This window comes from Pristis pectinata, chromosome 21 (genome assembly GCF_009764475.1).
Source record: "Pristis pectinata isolate sPriPec2 chromosome 21, sPriPec2.1.pri, whole genome shotgun sequence".
Classification (NCBI taxonomy): Eukaryota; Metazoa; Chordata; class Chondrichthyes; order Rhinopristiformes; family Pristidae; genus Pristis; species Pristis pectinata.
In genome coordinates, this window is record NC_067425.1 from 26,087,232 (window position 1) to 26,100,521 (window position 13,290).

At 46.1% G+C, this 13,290-nt stretch overlaps 1 protein-coding gene across 3 annotated transcripts in view; it reads left to right on the forward strand.

Annotated features, from left to right (window-relative positions):
* Positions 1-13,290, forward strand: part of LOC127581397 (uncharacterized) — a 49,914-nt gene that overhangs the window by 14,248 nt on the left and 22,376 nt on the right. For all 3 annotated transcript variants that reach the window (XM_052035780.1, XM_052035781.1, XM_052035782.1), the window contains exon 3: positions 10,974-11,047. In XM_052035780.1, coding sequence (XP_051891740.1) covers positions 10,974-11,047 — 74 coding nt within the window. The remainder of the gene's footprint in view (positions 1-10,973; positions 11,048-13,290) is intronic.

A 13,290-nucleotide genomic window follows, 5' to 3' on the forward strand; every position in this document is an offset into this window, starting at 1 on the left:
AATTGATTTAAATTTCATGTCCAAATGTTTTTATTTTCATAACTACAGTGTTCGAAATTGGTAGAGGGATATGGGCCAAACCCAGGCAAATGAAACTAGCTCAGGTAGACAACTTGGTTGGATGGACAGGTTGTGTCCAAGGGCCTGTTTCTGTGCTTTCATGCTGCCTGGCCTGCTGAGTTCCCCCAGCATCAACGTGTTTTTCATCTAGATTCCAGCATTTGCAGTCCTTTGTTTCTCTCTAATGTATGTCCTGCCCTGGTTTAACTTACCAAAGTGCAACACCTCGCTCTTGTCCAAGTTAAATTCCATCTGCCATTCTTTAGCCCACTTCCCCAGTTGATCTAGATCCCATTGTAAAAGTAAAACAAATCTGTTAAAGTACATGATGTGGTTGTAACATTCTGAACATTTTTGGATATTTCTTCAACTGTGGTAACTGTTTCATTGTTCAACGTATTTAATTAATCACAACATCAATTTTTATCTATTTATTTTTCTTATTATAATTACTAATTGGTATCCTGTGGTACGTTTGACATGATAATTCAGTGAACATGGTCTTTTTCTTACTTTTGTGTTTGTGTTGTTATGTGGATTAGAAACTATGTGTGACCTACCATGATACAGTGAGGGAAGACGAAATGAGTTGGGATGAGGATTTTGGGAAAAATATAACCTTTTAAGTTTCCTTTCTATCCCCTTCCCTACTCATTTATGATTTCTTTCCCTTCCCATTAACCCTTCTGTCCTCCTATTCCATACCTATTTTCTTCTTTGAACTGCCTACTCAACACTATCCCTTTCCTGGAGGAAAAAGGAAAAGGCTACCATTTGTATAATGCCTTTCATGGACTAAGAACATCCCAAGGTACTTTATCCTGTACAGTTTTATTATAGGAAACACAGCCAACCTGCACAAGGCAACCTCAATAAATAATAAAGACCTGATAATGGGATTGAATGATCTTTTTGCTTTAAAGCTTGGTATTGGCCTGACATCAGCAGTAACTCCCCTGCTCTTCTTTGAAATATTCCATGGTCTTTTTATCAACATTTGGGATAAGCAGGTTAAACATTGCTTTTGAAAGGTTATTACTCTCTCAGTATTGCACTGGACTATCAGCCTAGACTTTTGTACTTTGGCTACTAGAGTGGGTCTTTAAGCCACAACCTTCTTTCTTAGTAGTTATGCATTGAGCCCTGTTGACAGATTTCATTCCTCATACCCTCCAAGGGTAGGTGATGAAGTCAGAGCCCCCATCTTCCTCGACCTGTTTTCCTTCCAGCTTCCTTGTCTAAAGTAACTGTATTTGCTTTTAAAGTTAAAGTTGTTCATTTTGCTAAAATATGCCTTAGCCCTATATATATTAGAGTTTTCTCGGTATCATGCATATTAGAGTATTTCTCTTGATAGATATTAATGGAATTAAGGGATCTGGATTAGAGCAGGAAAGTGACACTGAGGTAAAAGATCCCCGTGATCTTATTGAATGGCAAGGAGGCCAAATAGCCTACTTCTACTCCTTACTTGCTTGTGTCTTTTGTAATCATCAGTGCAACATTGATAATTAGTTGGCTTTAGAATCTTTTTGAAATTAGCTATAATTGAAGTGAAGAAATAAACAGTTTCTTTTGTACTAATTAAAGAGTATTAAAGACCTAATTTTATGATATGGTGGAGTACAGCAACGGGATATTTTAAGAAGATAAAATCAGACAATTAAAGTAAAAGTCTTAAATTATCTAATCAAGTGTTACCTCTCTCAGGAACTTGGTGGAATTAATTTAGGTCACCTTCAAAATAGTGTTCTAAGCATTCAAATGTGATGAGAAGGAAACTGAATTTTGCCATACACAAAATGTCAATTCTTTAATTTTCCACTTGTAAATGAAATAATTGTGTCCTTCCTATTCAGATTCAGCTGAGAAATGCTTATTCCTTCCTTGATAGGTCAAAGACAGCTGATATAATCATTGCAACTGTGATGAGATACTTGTTTTGACTGGTTGTTTAATTCCAGCTTCTTTTCCAAGAATCTGAAATGAAGGACATTGCTGGGTATGGAATGTGTCAGGGAATGTGCAGCATAAATTTAATTAGTTGTAGAAGCTAATAGAATATTACAACAGTACAGTTTTATTTAATGGATTTTGATCCAGTAAAAAAAAATTAACAACTCTAGTTAATTCAGCTCACAGCATTATAGCTGTGTGGAAATATACTAGGTCTAGGTGTTTGTGAGCTGAGGCCTTCAATTAATATGCAGCAAATGAAATTGTTGACAAGTTAATCTTATTATGTTAAATATGCATTCTTTTAGTTCGCTTAAACCATTAGTTTTGGATTTTTTGCTGAAATGAGAATGGAGCAGTTTGAGATCAGGAGAGGGTTTTAGAAAGAAAAGAAGGGGGGTAGGATGGGAAATGGATGAGGAGGGGTATAAGGAGAGCAGAGAAACATTGGGTTGAAATCTGGGAATGCTGTTTGCTGGGAGGAATTCTGACGGTGATCTTGGAACTTATTGAGGATGAATTGGACCAATCCAAATTATGTAGACACCAGAGATAAATTGGTTTATAGTTTTATTAATGTGTCTTGGATAAAAATAATTATACTTGTCATCACTGGAAACACCCCAATTTCTCAATTATCATCCAAGTTCCCTGCGAAGAAAGTTACATAAAGTAAACCATTTTGCATCTAGGTGTGCCATATTAGCTGATTTGGTCTGATTATCAGTTCTGAGATTAAATTTTTTTTTCTGTTTCTCATTAGATGGCAATGTTGAAGCATATTGACAATTCCCACTACACTTATATGTTGCCTGGAAAAGTAAATACAACTTTGCATAGTTATAAACTTCACACTTTCTTATTTATTCATTTTTTGGGAAGTGACATTCCCTGGCATTTGTTGCCCATCACCAACTGCTTTTGAGAAAATGATAGTGAGTCACATTCTTAAACTACTGCAGTCCTCTTGATGAAGATAGTCCCACAGTGCTGTTGGGTAGAACTTCCAGGATTTCCAAGTCAAGATAATATGCAACTTGGAGGGATGGTATATCTGTGTGCCTGCTGTCCTTGTCCTTTTGGTGTTAGGTTTGGAAGGTGCAGTCAGAGGACTCTAGGTAAGTAACTGCAGTACATTTTATTGATGGTATGCAGTGCATCAGTGTTGGAGGGAATACATCTTTAGAATGGTGGATGGGATACCAATGTTCTTGACCACTACTTTGTACAGTAAAACTCTGTTGATCAGGAATACTTGAGTGCCAGATTGGCAGATTTTCTGGACTATTGGATATTATTTCCGAATAATACTCTGACATATTGTTAATTCACTTTTGAAGATGTTACACTGTAAAAAAAAGCATTGTAGCGGTTGCTACCGCGGAATAAACAAAGACTCTACTCGGAGGGTTGCCAAACAGAATTGGTTTATTTTCCTGCCTTGCGCGGGCCCTTTAAGGGAGAAAACTCCCGCCCAAAAAAACCGGCAATGACGTAAGTCCTACGTCATCAGGACTTTCCCGCGCGCGGGTTCTCCCCGTCGCTCAGAAAGACGAGGCCCGCCGCCATCTTGGGCCTCGTCGCTCCGACACCGGCGCGACCCGACTGCCGAGCCGGTTCGCCCGACTAGACGATGAGTCGCCACACAACCCCCCCCAGAACCAGCGAGACAGTCCCCAAGGTCCGTGGGCTGTGCCAGCTGCCGCTTAGGGGGGCGGCCTCTGCGTCGCGGCGTGGCAACTTCGACAGGCTGTTGCAGATCCAAATGGGCTGGTTTGAGGCGGTCCGCCGTGAAAACCTGTTCCCTGCCTCCAATGTCCAAAATAAAAGTGGATCCGTTATTCCGTATGACTCAGAACGGTCCCTCATATGGTCGTTGCAATGGCGCCCGAGGTGTGCCCCTGCGAACGAAAACAAACTTACAGTCCCGTAGTTCCTTGGGCTGGCAGGATGGGGCTTGACGGTGCCATGAGGTGGGAATCGGGGCCAAGGCGCCAAGCTTCTCGCGCAGTCTTTGTAGGACTGCTGGGGGTTGTTCCCCTTGGTCCCGAAGGGCAGGTATGAAATCGCTGGGGACAACTAGTGGCGCCCCGTATACAAGCTCAGCTGACGAAGTGCGGAGGTCTTCTTTGGGGGCAGTGCATATGCCGAGCAGGACCCAAGGCAGCTCGTCAACCCAGTTAGGACCCTTCAGGCGGGCCATCAAGGCCGATTTTAGATGGCGGTGAAAACGTTCCACCAACCCGTTTGATTGAGGATGGTAGGCCGTGGTGGTGTGCAGCTGCGTCCCTAGCAGGTTCGCTAATGCAGCCCAGAGACTGGAAGTGAATTGGGTGCCTCTGTCTGAAGTGATGTGGGCCGGAACGCCAAAACGTGAGACCCAAGTTGTGAGCAGCGCTCGGGCGCAGGAATCAGTTGTGATGTCAGTCAGGGGGGTTGCCTCAGGCCACCTCGTGAACCGGTCCACGATGGTAAGGAGGTACTGGGCTCCTCTTGAAACCGGCAGAGGGCCCACGAGGTCGACGTGTATGTGGTCGAACCTCCTACGGGTAGGCTCGAACAGCTGTGGTGGGACCTTGGTGTGTCGCTGGATTTTTGACGTCTGGCAGTGCGGACAAGTCCTGGCCCACTCACTGACCTGTTTGCGCAGGCCATGCCAGACAAACTTGCTGGCGACCAGTCGGACAGTAGATCTGATGGACGGGTGCGCCAACCCATGTACCGAGTCAAAAACGCGTCTCCGCCAGGCTGCAGGGACTATAGGGCGGGGCTGACCAGTCGCAACGTCGCAAAGTAGGGTCCGCTGACCTGGACCAACCAAGAAATCTCGGAGCTGTAGACCCGAGACTGCGGTTCTGTAGCTGGGCAGTTCGTCGTCGGCTTGCTGTGCGTCAGCCAGGGCCGTGTAGTCGACACCCAAGGATAGGTTGTGGATGGTTGGTCTGGAAAGTGCATCAGCAACAACATTATCCTTTCCGGAGACATGTTGGACGTCAGTTGTGAACTCGGAAATGTAGGATAATTGTCTCTGCTGACGAACTGACCAGGGATCGGAGACTTTGGAGAAGGCAAAGGACAGAGGCTTATGATCGGTGAAAGCGGTGAAAGGCCTGCCTTCTAGAAAGTATCGGAAATGCCGGACCGCCAGATACAGCGCTAGAAGTTCCCGATCAAAAGCGCTGTACTTCAGTTCGGGCGGTCTAAGGTGTTTGCTGAAAAATGCCAAGGGTTGCCAGCGGCCTTCGAGTAGCTGTTCCAGTACCCCACCCACCGCGGTGTTGGACGCGTCTACCGTGAGGGCAGTCGGGACGTCAGTCCTGGGGTGTACCAGCATCGTGGCGTCTGCCAGGGCGTCTTTGGCCTTAACGAAAGCAGCCGCAGCCTCGTCAGTCCAGATGATGTCCTTGCCCTTACCAGCCAGCAGTGAAAACAGAGGGCGCATGATACGGGCTGCTGCAGGGATGAAACGATGGTAAAAGTTGACCATCCCAAGGAATTCCTGTAGGCCTTTGACTGTGTCGGGGCGGGCAAAATGGCGGATAGCATCCACCTTGGCGGGTAGGGGTGTTGCCCCGTCGCTGGTGATTTTGTGGCCGAGGAAATCGATAGAGTCAAGTCCGAATTGGCACTTGGACGGGTTAATCGTGAGGCTGAAATCGCGGAGGCGGGAATACAGCTGGCGGAGGTGGGAAAGGTGTTCCTGGCGGTTACGGCTGGCGATCAGTATGTCGTCCAAGTAAATGAACACAAAGTCCAGGTCTCAGCCTACCGCGTCCATCAGCCGCTGGAAGGTCTGCGCGGCGTTCTTAAGGCCGAACGGCATCCGAAGGAATTCGAACAGGCCGAATGGGGTGATAATCGCAGCTTTGGGGACGTCATCCGGATGGACTGGGATTTGGTGGTATCCCCTAACGAGGTCCACTTTGGAAAAGATGCGGGCCCCGTGTAAGTTCGCTGCGAAGTCCTGGATGTGAGGGATGGGATAGCGGTCCAGGGTGGTGGCGTCATTCAGCCTGCGGTAGTCGCCGCAGGGCCTCCACCCTCCGGTGGCTTTGGGGACCATGTGCAGGGGGGAGGCCCAGGGGCTGTCTGACCTGCGAACAATCCCCAGCTCCTCCATGTGACGGAACTCTTCCTTTGCCAGGCGGAGCTTGTCTGGAGGTAATCGCCGTGCTCGGGCATGAAGGGGTGGCCCTGTGGTAATGATGTGGTGTCGTACCCCATGTGTGGGCCTAGAATTTGTAAACGAAGGTGCCAAAATCGATGGGAATTCGGCTAAGAGCTTGGCGAAATCGTCGCCAGAAAGGGAAATGGAGTCCAGGCGCGGGGCTGGTGGGCTGATTTCTCCCAGGGGATAGGTCCGGAGAGTGCTAGAGTGAACTAACCGCTTCCTTCGCAGGTCGACTAACAGGTTGTGGACCCGAAGGAAATCGGCTCCTCAGAGTGGTCGGGCGACGGTGGCAAGGGTAAAGGTCCAGGTAAAACGGCTGCCGCCAAAGTGTAATTGAAGGGTACGGGTGCCGAAAGACCGTATCGTTGTACCGTTGGCGGCATTGAGTAGAGGACCTGGTGGCCTGTCACGAGTGTCGCGGCCTGTCGGGGGCAAAATACTGACCTCCGCTCCAGTATCATCGAGGAAACGCCGTCCAGATTTCTTGTCCTGAACGAAGAGGAGGCTCTGTCGGCGGCCAGCCGCCATAGCCATCAGCGGCGGCTGGCCCTGGCGTTTCCCTGAAACTTGCAGGGTGGGCGGCATCGACAGGCCTCCGCACCCCACCTCTGATGGTAGAAGCACAGCTGGTCACCCGTGTCGTCGTCTGCGTTCCTGGGGCGTGGCTGCTCGGTTGCTGGGGCCGGGCGAGGCGGGCGTTGGGCTCGCGGCCTGGTGATTTGACTGACGGACGAACCGCTCTCGCGCTTGGCCCTCCACAGGACATCTGCCCGGGCGGCCACCTCACGGGGGTTGCTGAAGTCGGCGTCAGCTAACAACAAGTGGATGTCATCGGGGAGCTGTTCGAGGAAGGCCTGTTCGAACATCAGGCATGGCTTGTGTCCCTCGGCCAATGCCAGCATCTCATTCATTAGGGCGGATGGGGATCTGTCCCCCAGGCCATCCAGATGAAGCAGGCGGGCGGCGCGCTCACGACGGGAGAGGCCGAAGGTCCGGATCAAAAGGTCTTTGAAAGCCAGGTACTTATCTTCCTCCGGAGGCGACTGGATGAAGTCTCCAACCTGGGCGGCTGTCTCCTGGTCCAGAGAGCTAACCATATGGTAGTACTTCGTGGAGTCGGAGGTGATCTGCCGAAGGTGGAATTGCGCTTCGGCCTGGTCAAACCAGACGCTGGGCCGAAGTGTCCAAAAGGTGGGCAGCTTGAGGGCCACTGCGTTGGCTGCTGCGCTGTCATCCATTTCGCGGGTCCAAAAGCCGCTTGGACCGTCGGGGTCACCAATGTAGCGGTTGCTACCGCGGAATAAACAAAGACTCTACTCGGAGGGTTGCCAAACAGAACTGGTTTATTTTCCCGCCTTGCGCGGGCCCTTTAAGGGAGAAAACTCCCGCCCAAAAAAACCGGCAATGACGTAAGTCCTACGTCATCAGGACTTTCCCGCGCGCGGGTTCTCCCCGTCGCTCGGAAAGACGAGGCCCGCCGCCATCTTGGGCCTCGTCGCTCTGACACCGCGCGACCTGACTGCCGAGCCGGTTCGCCCGACTAGACGGTGAGTCGCCACAGCATCATAGATTTTCTGGTGAACCCAGTTAGTTTCAAAGGAATGGGGAAAATAGAACCAGCTGAGTTTCAAGGGAGCACAGGATCTGGGGTCCTGGTGTGCAAGAGGGAAGTCGAGAACCAGAGTTCTGGTCTGTGATACAAAGCACAAGAACTGGAGAACAAGAATTCTCCAATGTTCCAGGACATCGAATTCTCCCAGTTTAAGTAACCCAGCCACCACCCCACCCCATGCCTCGTCTTTTCTTCCCTTTCCTAGCCTATCTCTCTTTCTCCTCAGCTATTTTTTTTTCTCTCCTCCCCTCCCCAATGGGGCACCTGCCTCCATGCCTTTGACCATCCCCTGGTGGATCTGCTCCCCTCTCCTCCCCTGCAGCTGCCTATCACTATCTCTTACCTATCACCACCCTGTGCCCACCCCACCTCCCCTCTTTTGCCCACCTATCACTGCTCTGTTCTCTCCCACCCCCACCAAAAGGGCTTCCCCTTTTCCTATCTTCCGTCCTAAAGAAGGGCCTTGACCCGAAACATTGACCGTCTGTTTTTCTCCACAGATGCTGCATGACCTACTGAGTTCCTCCAGCATCATCTTGTTTTTTCATCTAGATTCCAGCATCTGCAGTCCTTTGTTTCTCTGAAACCAGAGTTCTGTTGCGCGAGAGGGAACGCGATAACTTGGGCCCTGCTGTGCAAGAGGGAACATAGTGAACCAGATGCTGAACATTTCTGAACAATTGGATAGCAGATTTTCAGAGTTTTGCTGTATCATGTGGCGTGAATTGAATTAGCTGAAGACTGACACCTATCATGGGTTTGAGCTCTCACAAGGAAGCCAAAATGAAGTATCCACTCCTGGCTGAATGTAGTTATGAATGTTTCAGCATTGCCTTTCACACTTGCACACTGAGTGTACCATCACTGAGGATGGGTTTGTTCTTGGAACTATTTTCTTCCTTTATTAGCTATTTAAATGATGACTGTTCACAACTAGATATGGCAAGACTGTAGAGTTTGATCTGATCTGCTGGTTGTGGAATTGCCAAACACTGTCTTTTGAATGCTGTATTGCATGCATGCAGTACTCTGTTGCAGCTTTACCAGATAGGCATCTCAGTTTTGTATACACCTGGTGCTGTTTCCCAATGCTCTGCTGCACTCCTCATTGAACTAGTGTTGGACCCTTAGTTTGATTGTAATGGTAGAGTGAGGAATGTGTCAGGCTATAATTTACAGATTGGGCTGGTGTACATTTCTGTTGCAACTGCTGATGGTCTGTAGCACCTCATGGATGCCAAGTTCTGAGTTGCCAGATTTGTTCTGAGATTATCCCATTTAGCACAATTTTTTTTAACAGAGTTTATACATCACAGAAACAGGCTCTTCGGCCCAACTTGTCCATGCTGACCAAGGTGCCCATCTTTGCTGGTCCCATTTGCCTGTATTTGGCCCCTATCCTTCTAAACCTTTCCTACTCATGTACCCGTTCAAATGTCTTTTAAACATTTTAAGTACAGGTCTTTCTACATACCTAGCATCCTCTGTGTGAAAAAACCTGCCCCTCAGATCTCCCTTTCCCTTCTCACTTTAAACCTATGCCCTCTAGTTTTAGACCCTCCTTCCCTGGGGAAAGACTGTGACCATCTGCCCTATCTATGCCTCTCCTTATTTTATAAGCCTCTAAGGTCACCCCAGCCTGTTTTGCCATTCTCATCTTATCTGAGGGTCTGCCTTTAAGTCTTTAATTGTAGTGCCATGCAACACAGTGGAGGGTGCCCTCAGTGTGAAGGTGGGACATTGTCTCTGCAGGGACTGCGCAATGAACAGTTGTGCCATTCTTATTATGGACAGATGCATATGCAGTGGACTGGAGAGGATAAGGTCAAATAAATTTATCCTTTGAACTGGTTTGCTCACTACCTGTTGCAGATCCTTTAGGACAGTTAGCTTGGTCATTGGTGGTACTACAAAGTCTCTCATGGTGATGATGATGGAAATTCCCCAATCAGAGCATGTTCTATTTTCAGTGCTTCTTCTAAGTGTTGTTCAGCATGGAGGAATACTGATTCATTGACTGAGAAAGAACAGTAAGGGATATTCAGGAGGAAGTTTTCTTGCCAGTGCTTGACCTGATGCAGTGAGATTTCATAGGATTTGGAATTGCTGTTAATGTCTCCTAGGGCTGCTCCTGTATATCATTATATTGGCACCTCTGGCTGGTTTGTTCTGTGGGAAAGGATGTATCCAGGGATTGTGACGGAGGAGTCTGGTACGTTGCCATTAAGGTATGATCCTGAGAAGGCAGCTATGTCAGTCTGTTGCTTGACTAGGCTGTGTATCAGCTCTCCCAATTTATATACCAGTCCCTAAAAGTCTCTGACAAGGATTCTACAATATTGACTATGAACTGCTTTGCTATTGTTTGAATTTGGGATCTGGATTACTATCAGGTGATGCATCCAGTTTTTTTTCTTTTACTGTTTCAATATAGCAATCATGACACATTTGAGTGGTTTGCTAGGCCGTTTAAGATGGAAGCTAAATCAACCACATTGCTGCAGGTCTGGAGTCACATAGTCCAGACTAATCATTCCAAAAGTTTTTTTTAAATTTTTAATGATTAATTGAACTTAATTTTACCATGGCAGCAATGAATTTTAAATTTGTCTCTTCTCGTAACTTAACCATTGTGCCACTGCCATACCTTGGAAGCCCAGATACGCCTTGCAACAATAAAATCTGCCCACAACACCTTCATGCTGCTTTATTGTATTAATCTGACACTTCCTGCTTTTTCCCAGCCTGGTTATGGGATTAGGGAATGGAAGGGGGATGGTAGGAGCGTGTGGTAAAAGGAATTAATGTGCTGATCACATTAGTATGTGCTACAGTTGGCCTGTGCAGTTATCAGGCCTTGACCTACTTGTCGCTGGCAATGTTGTTGAAATTTTCTCCAAAGACATCCTTGGCATTGTAAATTGCAAAGTCGAAATATGTGCAGAAGTATTTCAAAGTAATTTGCAGGTAATATGTTGGTGAGCAGCAATAGTCATGTGGCTTTACGTACAACTTGTCACTATGAAGAAAGCCTACACTTCTAATGTAACTTTATTCTAACCATCCTATTTATACAGCAAACCCAGTGTGCTTGGAAATCTAGTATGAAATGTAGAATGAGAACATTTCATTTTGACAGAAAGTTGGTCAACTGCTTTTATTTTAAATCTACAGTTTCCATCAACCTATAAAAGTGATGATGAAACATGTGAAATTCCTTTTGGCAATGCAGCTACTGTCAATTGCAGGTAGGTCAAACTGAAGTTCTGTTGTAATTTTGATTGTATAATCAAATTTTCTCAGCAGCTCCTTAATGAAGTAAACTGGGAAGAAATCTGCAAAAATATCAAAACATATAGTGGTAAATTTTCACAGCTTTCTGTTTAAGTTCCTTTTTGCAAAGAAATGGATATGGGTTGACATGCGCTCATTCAAAACTTTGTAAAATTTCCATGGTTATTAATATAACCATTTATATTGTAAGCTTCAATCTCGCCATTCTGTACAGCAGGAAGATGCTGCATTGCATCAAAGAATCAGTGAAGTGATAATCACGTGAAATATGAAAGGAATTACTAAAACTCTTCCAGTTATTTTAGAGTATTAAAATAATTACATATTGTATGTGCTGTGTATGTCTGCATCAGGATAGAATTTGTTCCTTTTGGAAGTTAGCCTTTAGGCATATCCTGCCAGGGAGTAGTTACATAAAAGGTGGCACAGCATTAGTGCTGCTGCTGCTCATCTCTAGTGACCAGAGTTTGATTATGATCTTTGGTGCTGTCTGTCTGCATGGAGTTTGGACGTTCTCTCTGTGACCACATGGGTTTCCTGTAGATGTTCTGTTTCTTTGCAAATCCAAAAGATGTGCTGCTGGGTTAATTGGCTGCTGTATCTTCTCCTTAGTGTTGATGGGTGGATGGAGAATTGATAGGTGGGGGATAATGATTGATGGACATGGGAGAGATAAAGGTACAGGGAAATAATTAGGGGAATGGGACTGATGGGTGTGCTCTGAGAACTGGCATAGATGTGATGGGCTGAGTGACCTCCAACATCATAAATATGAAGTATGAGTTTTCATGGAATCTTAGAGTTGTACAGTATAGAAATGGGCACTTTGTCCCACTACATCAATGCTGACCTTTTTGCCCATCTACACTAATCCCATTTTTCCACATTAGGTCCATATCCTTCTCTGCCTGTCTAAATGTCTCTTAAAAGTAGTGATTGTATCTGAATCCACCATCTTCTGTGGTAGTGAATTTCAGGTATCAACCACTTTCTGTATAACAAACATTCCCTCTAAATCCCCTTTAAATCTCTTCCTCTCACTTTAATATTTGTCCTCTTGTATTTTGCCCTATCTATGCATCATATAATTTTATATATCTCTATCAGGTCACCCCTCAGCCTCCTTTGCCCTTGGGAAAACAAGCCCAGCTTATCCATTCTCTCCCCATAACTAAAGTCCTCCAATCCCGGCAATATCCTGGTGAATCATCTCTGCTTTCTCTCTCCAGTGCAACCACTATAGTGTGGCAAACAAAACTGCACACAATACTCCAAATGAGGTGTAACCAGTGTTTTGTAAACTTGCAACATACTCTCTCAACTTTTATATTCTGTTCCCTAACCTGTGAAGGCAAGCATGCCAAATGCCTTCTTCACCACCCTATCTACCTCTGTTGCCACCTTCAGCGGAACTGTGGACTTGAACCCCAAGGTCCCTCTTTTCATCAATATTCCTTAGTGCCCTACCATGTACTGTCTGTGTCCTACCCCTATATGACTTCTCAAAATGCATTACCTCACACTTGTCAAGATTAAATTCCATCTGCCAATGCTCTGCTCAACCTTCCATCTGATCTATATCCTGCTGTAGCCTTGGACAACCTTCTTCACTATCCACAACACCACCAACTTTCATGTCTTCTGCCAAGTTACTTATCATACCTCATACATTCACATCCAAATAGTTAATAGCAACAATAGTATTACAAACAACAAAGGTCCCAGCACTGCGGTACAGCAATGGTCACAGACTTTCAATCAAAAAAGCATCCTTGCAACACTATCCTCTGCCTCATATCACCAAACCTATTTTGGATCCAATTAGCTAGCTTGCCTCAGATAGCATGTTCCTTAATGTTCTGGACCAACCTGTCATTTGGAACCTTGTCAAATGCCTCACTAAAGTCCATATAGACAGTATCAACCACCTTGCCTGTATCGGCCTTACTTAGTTACCTCTTCAAAACAAAACTCAGTCATTTAAGGAGGCAGGAATTCCCCTGCTCAAAGCAATGCTGACTATCCCTGCCTTTCCAAATGTACGTATGGACATACAAACATACAAATTAGGATCACTTAGACTCCCTATCCCTTTGATTTCCAGCTTTGGCCAGTGTCCGCCACTTCTACTTCAGGCATGTACCTTGCAGCTCAGAGCAAGGACATTTGGCCCAAACATTCTGCTGTAGTGCTTTCT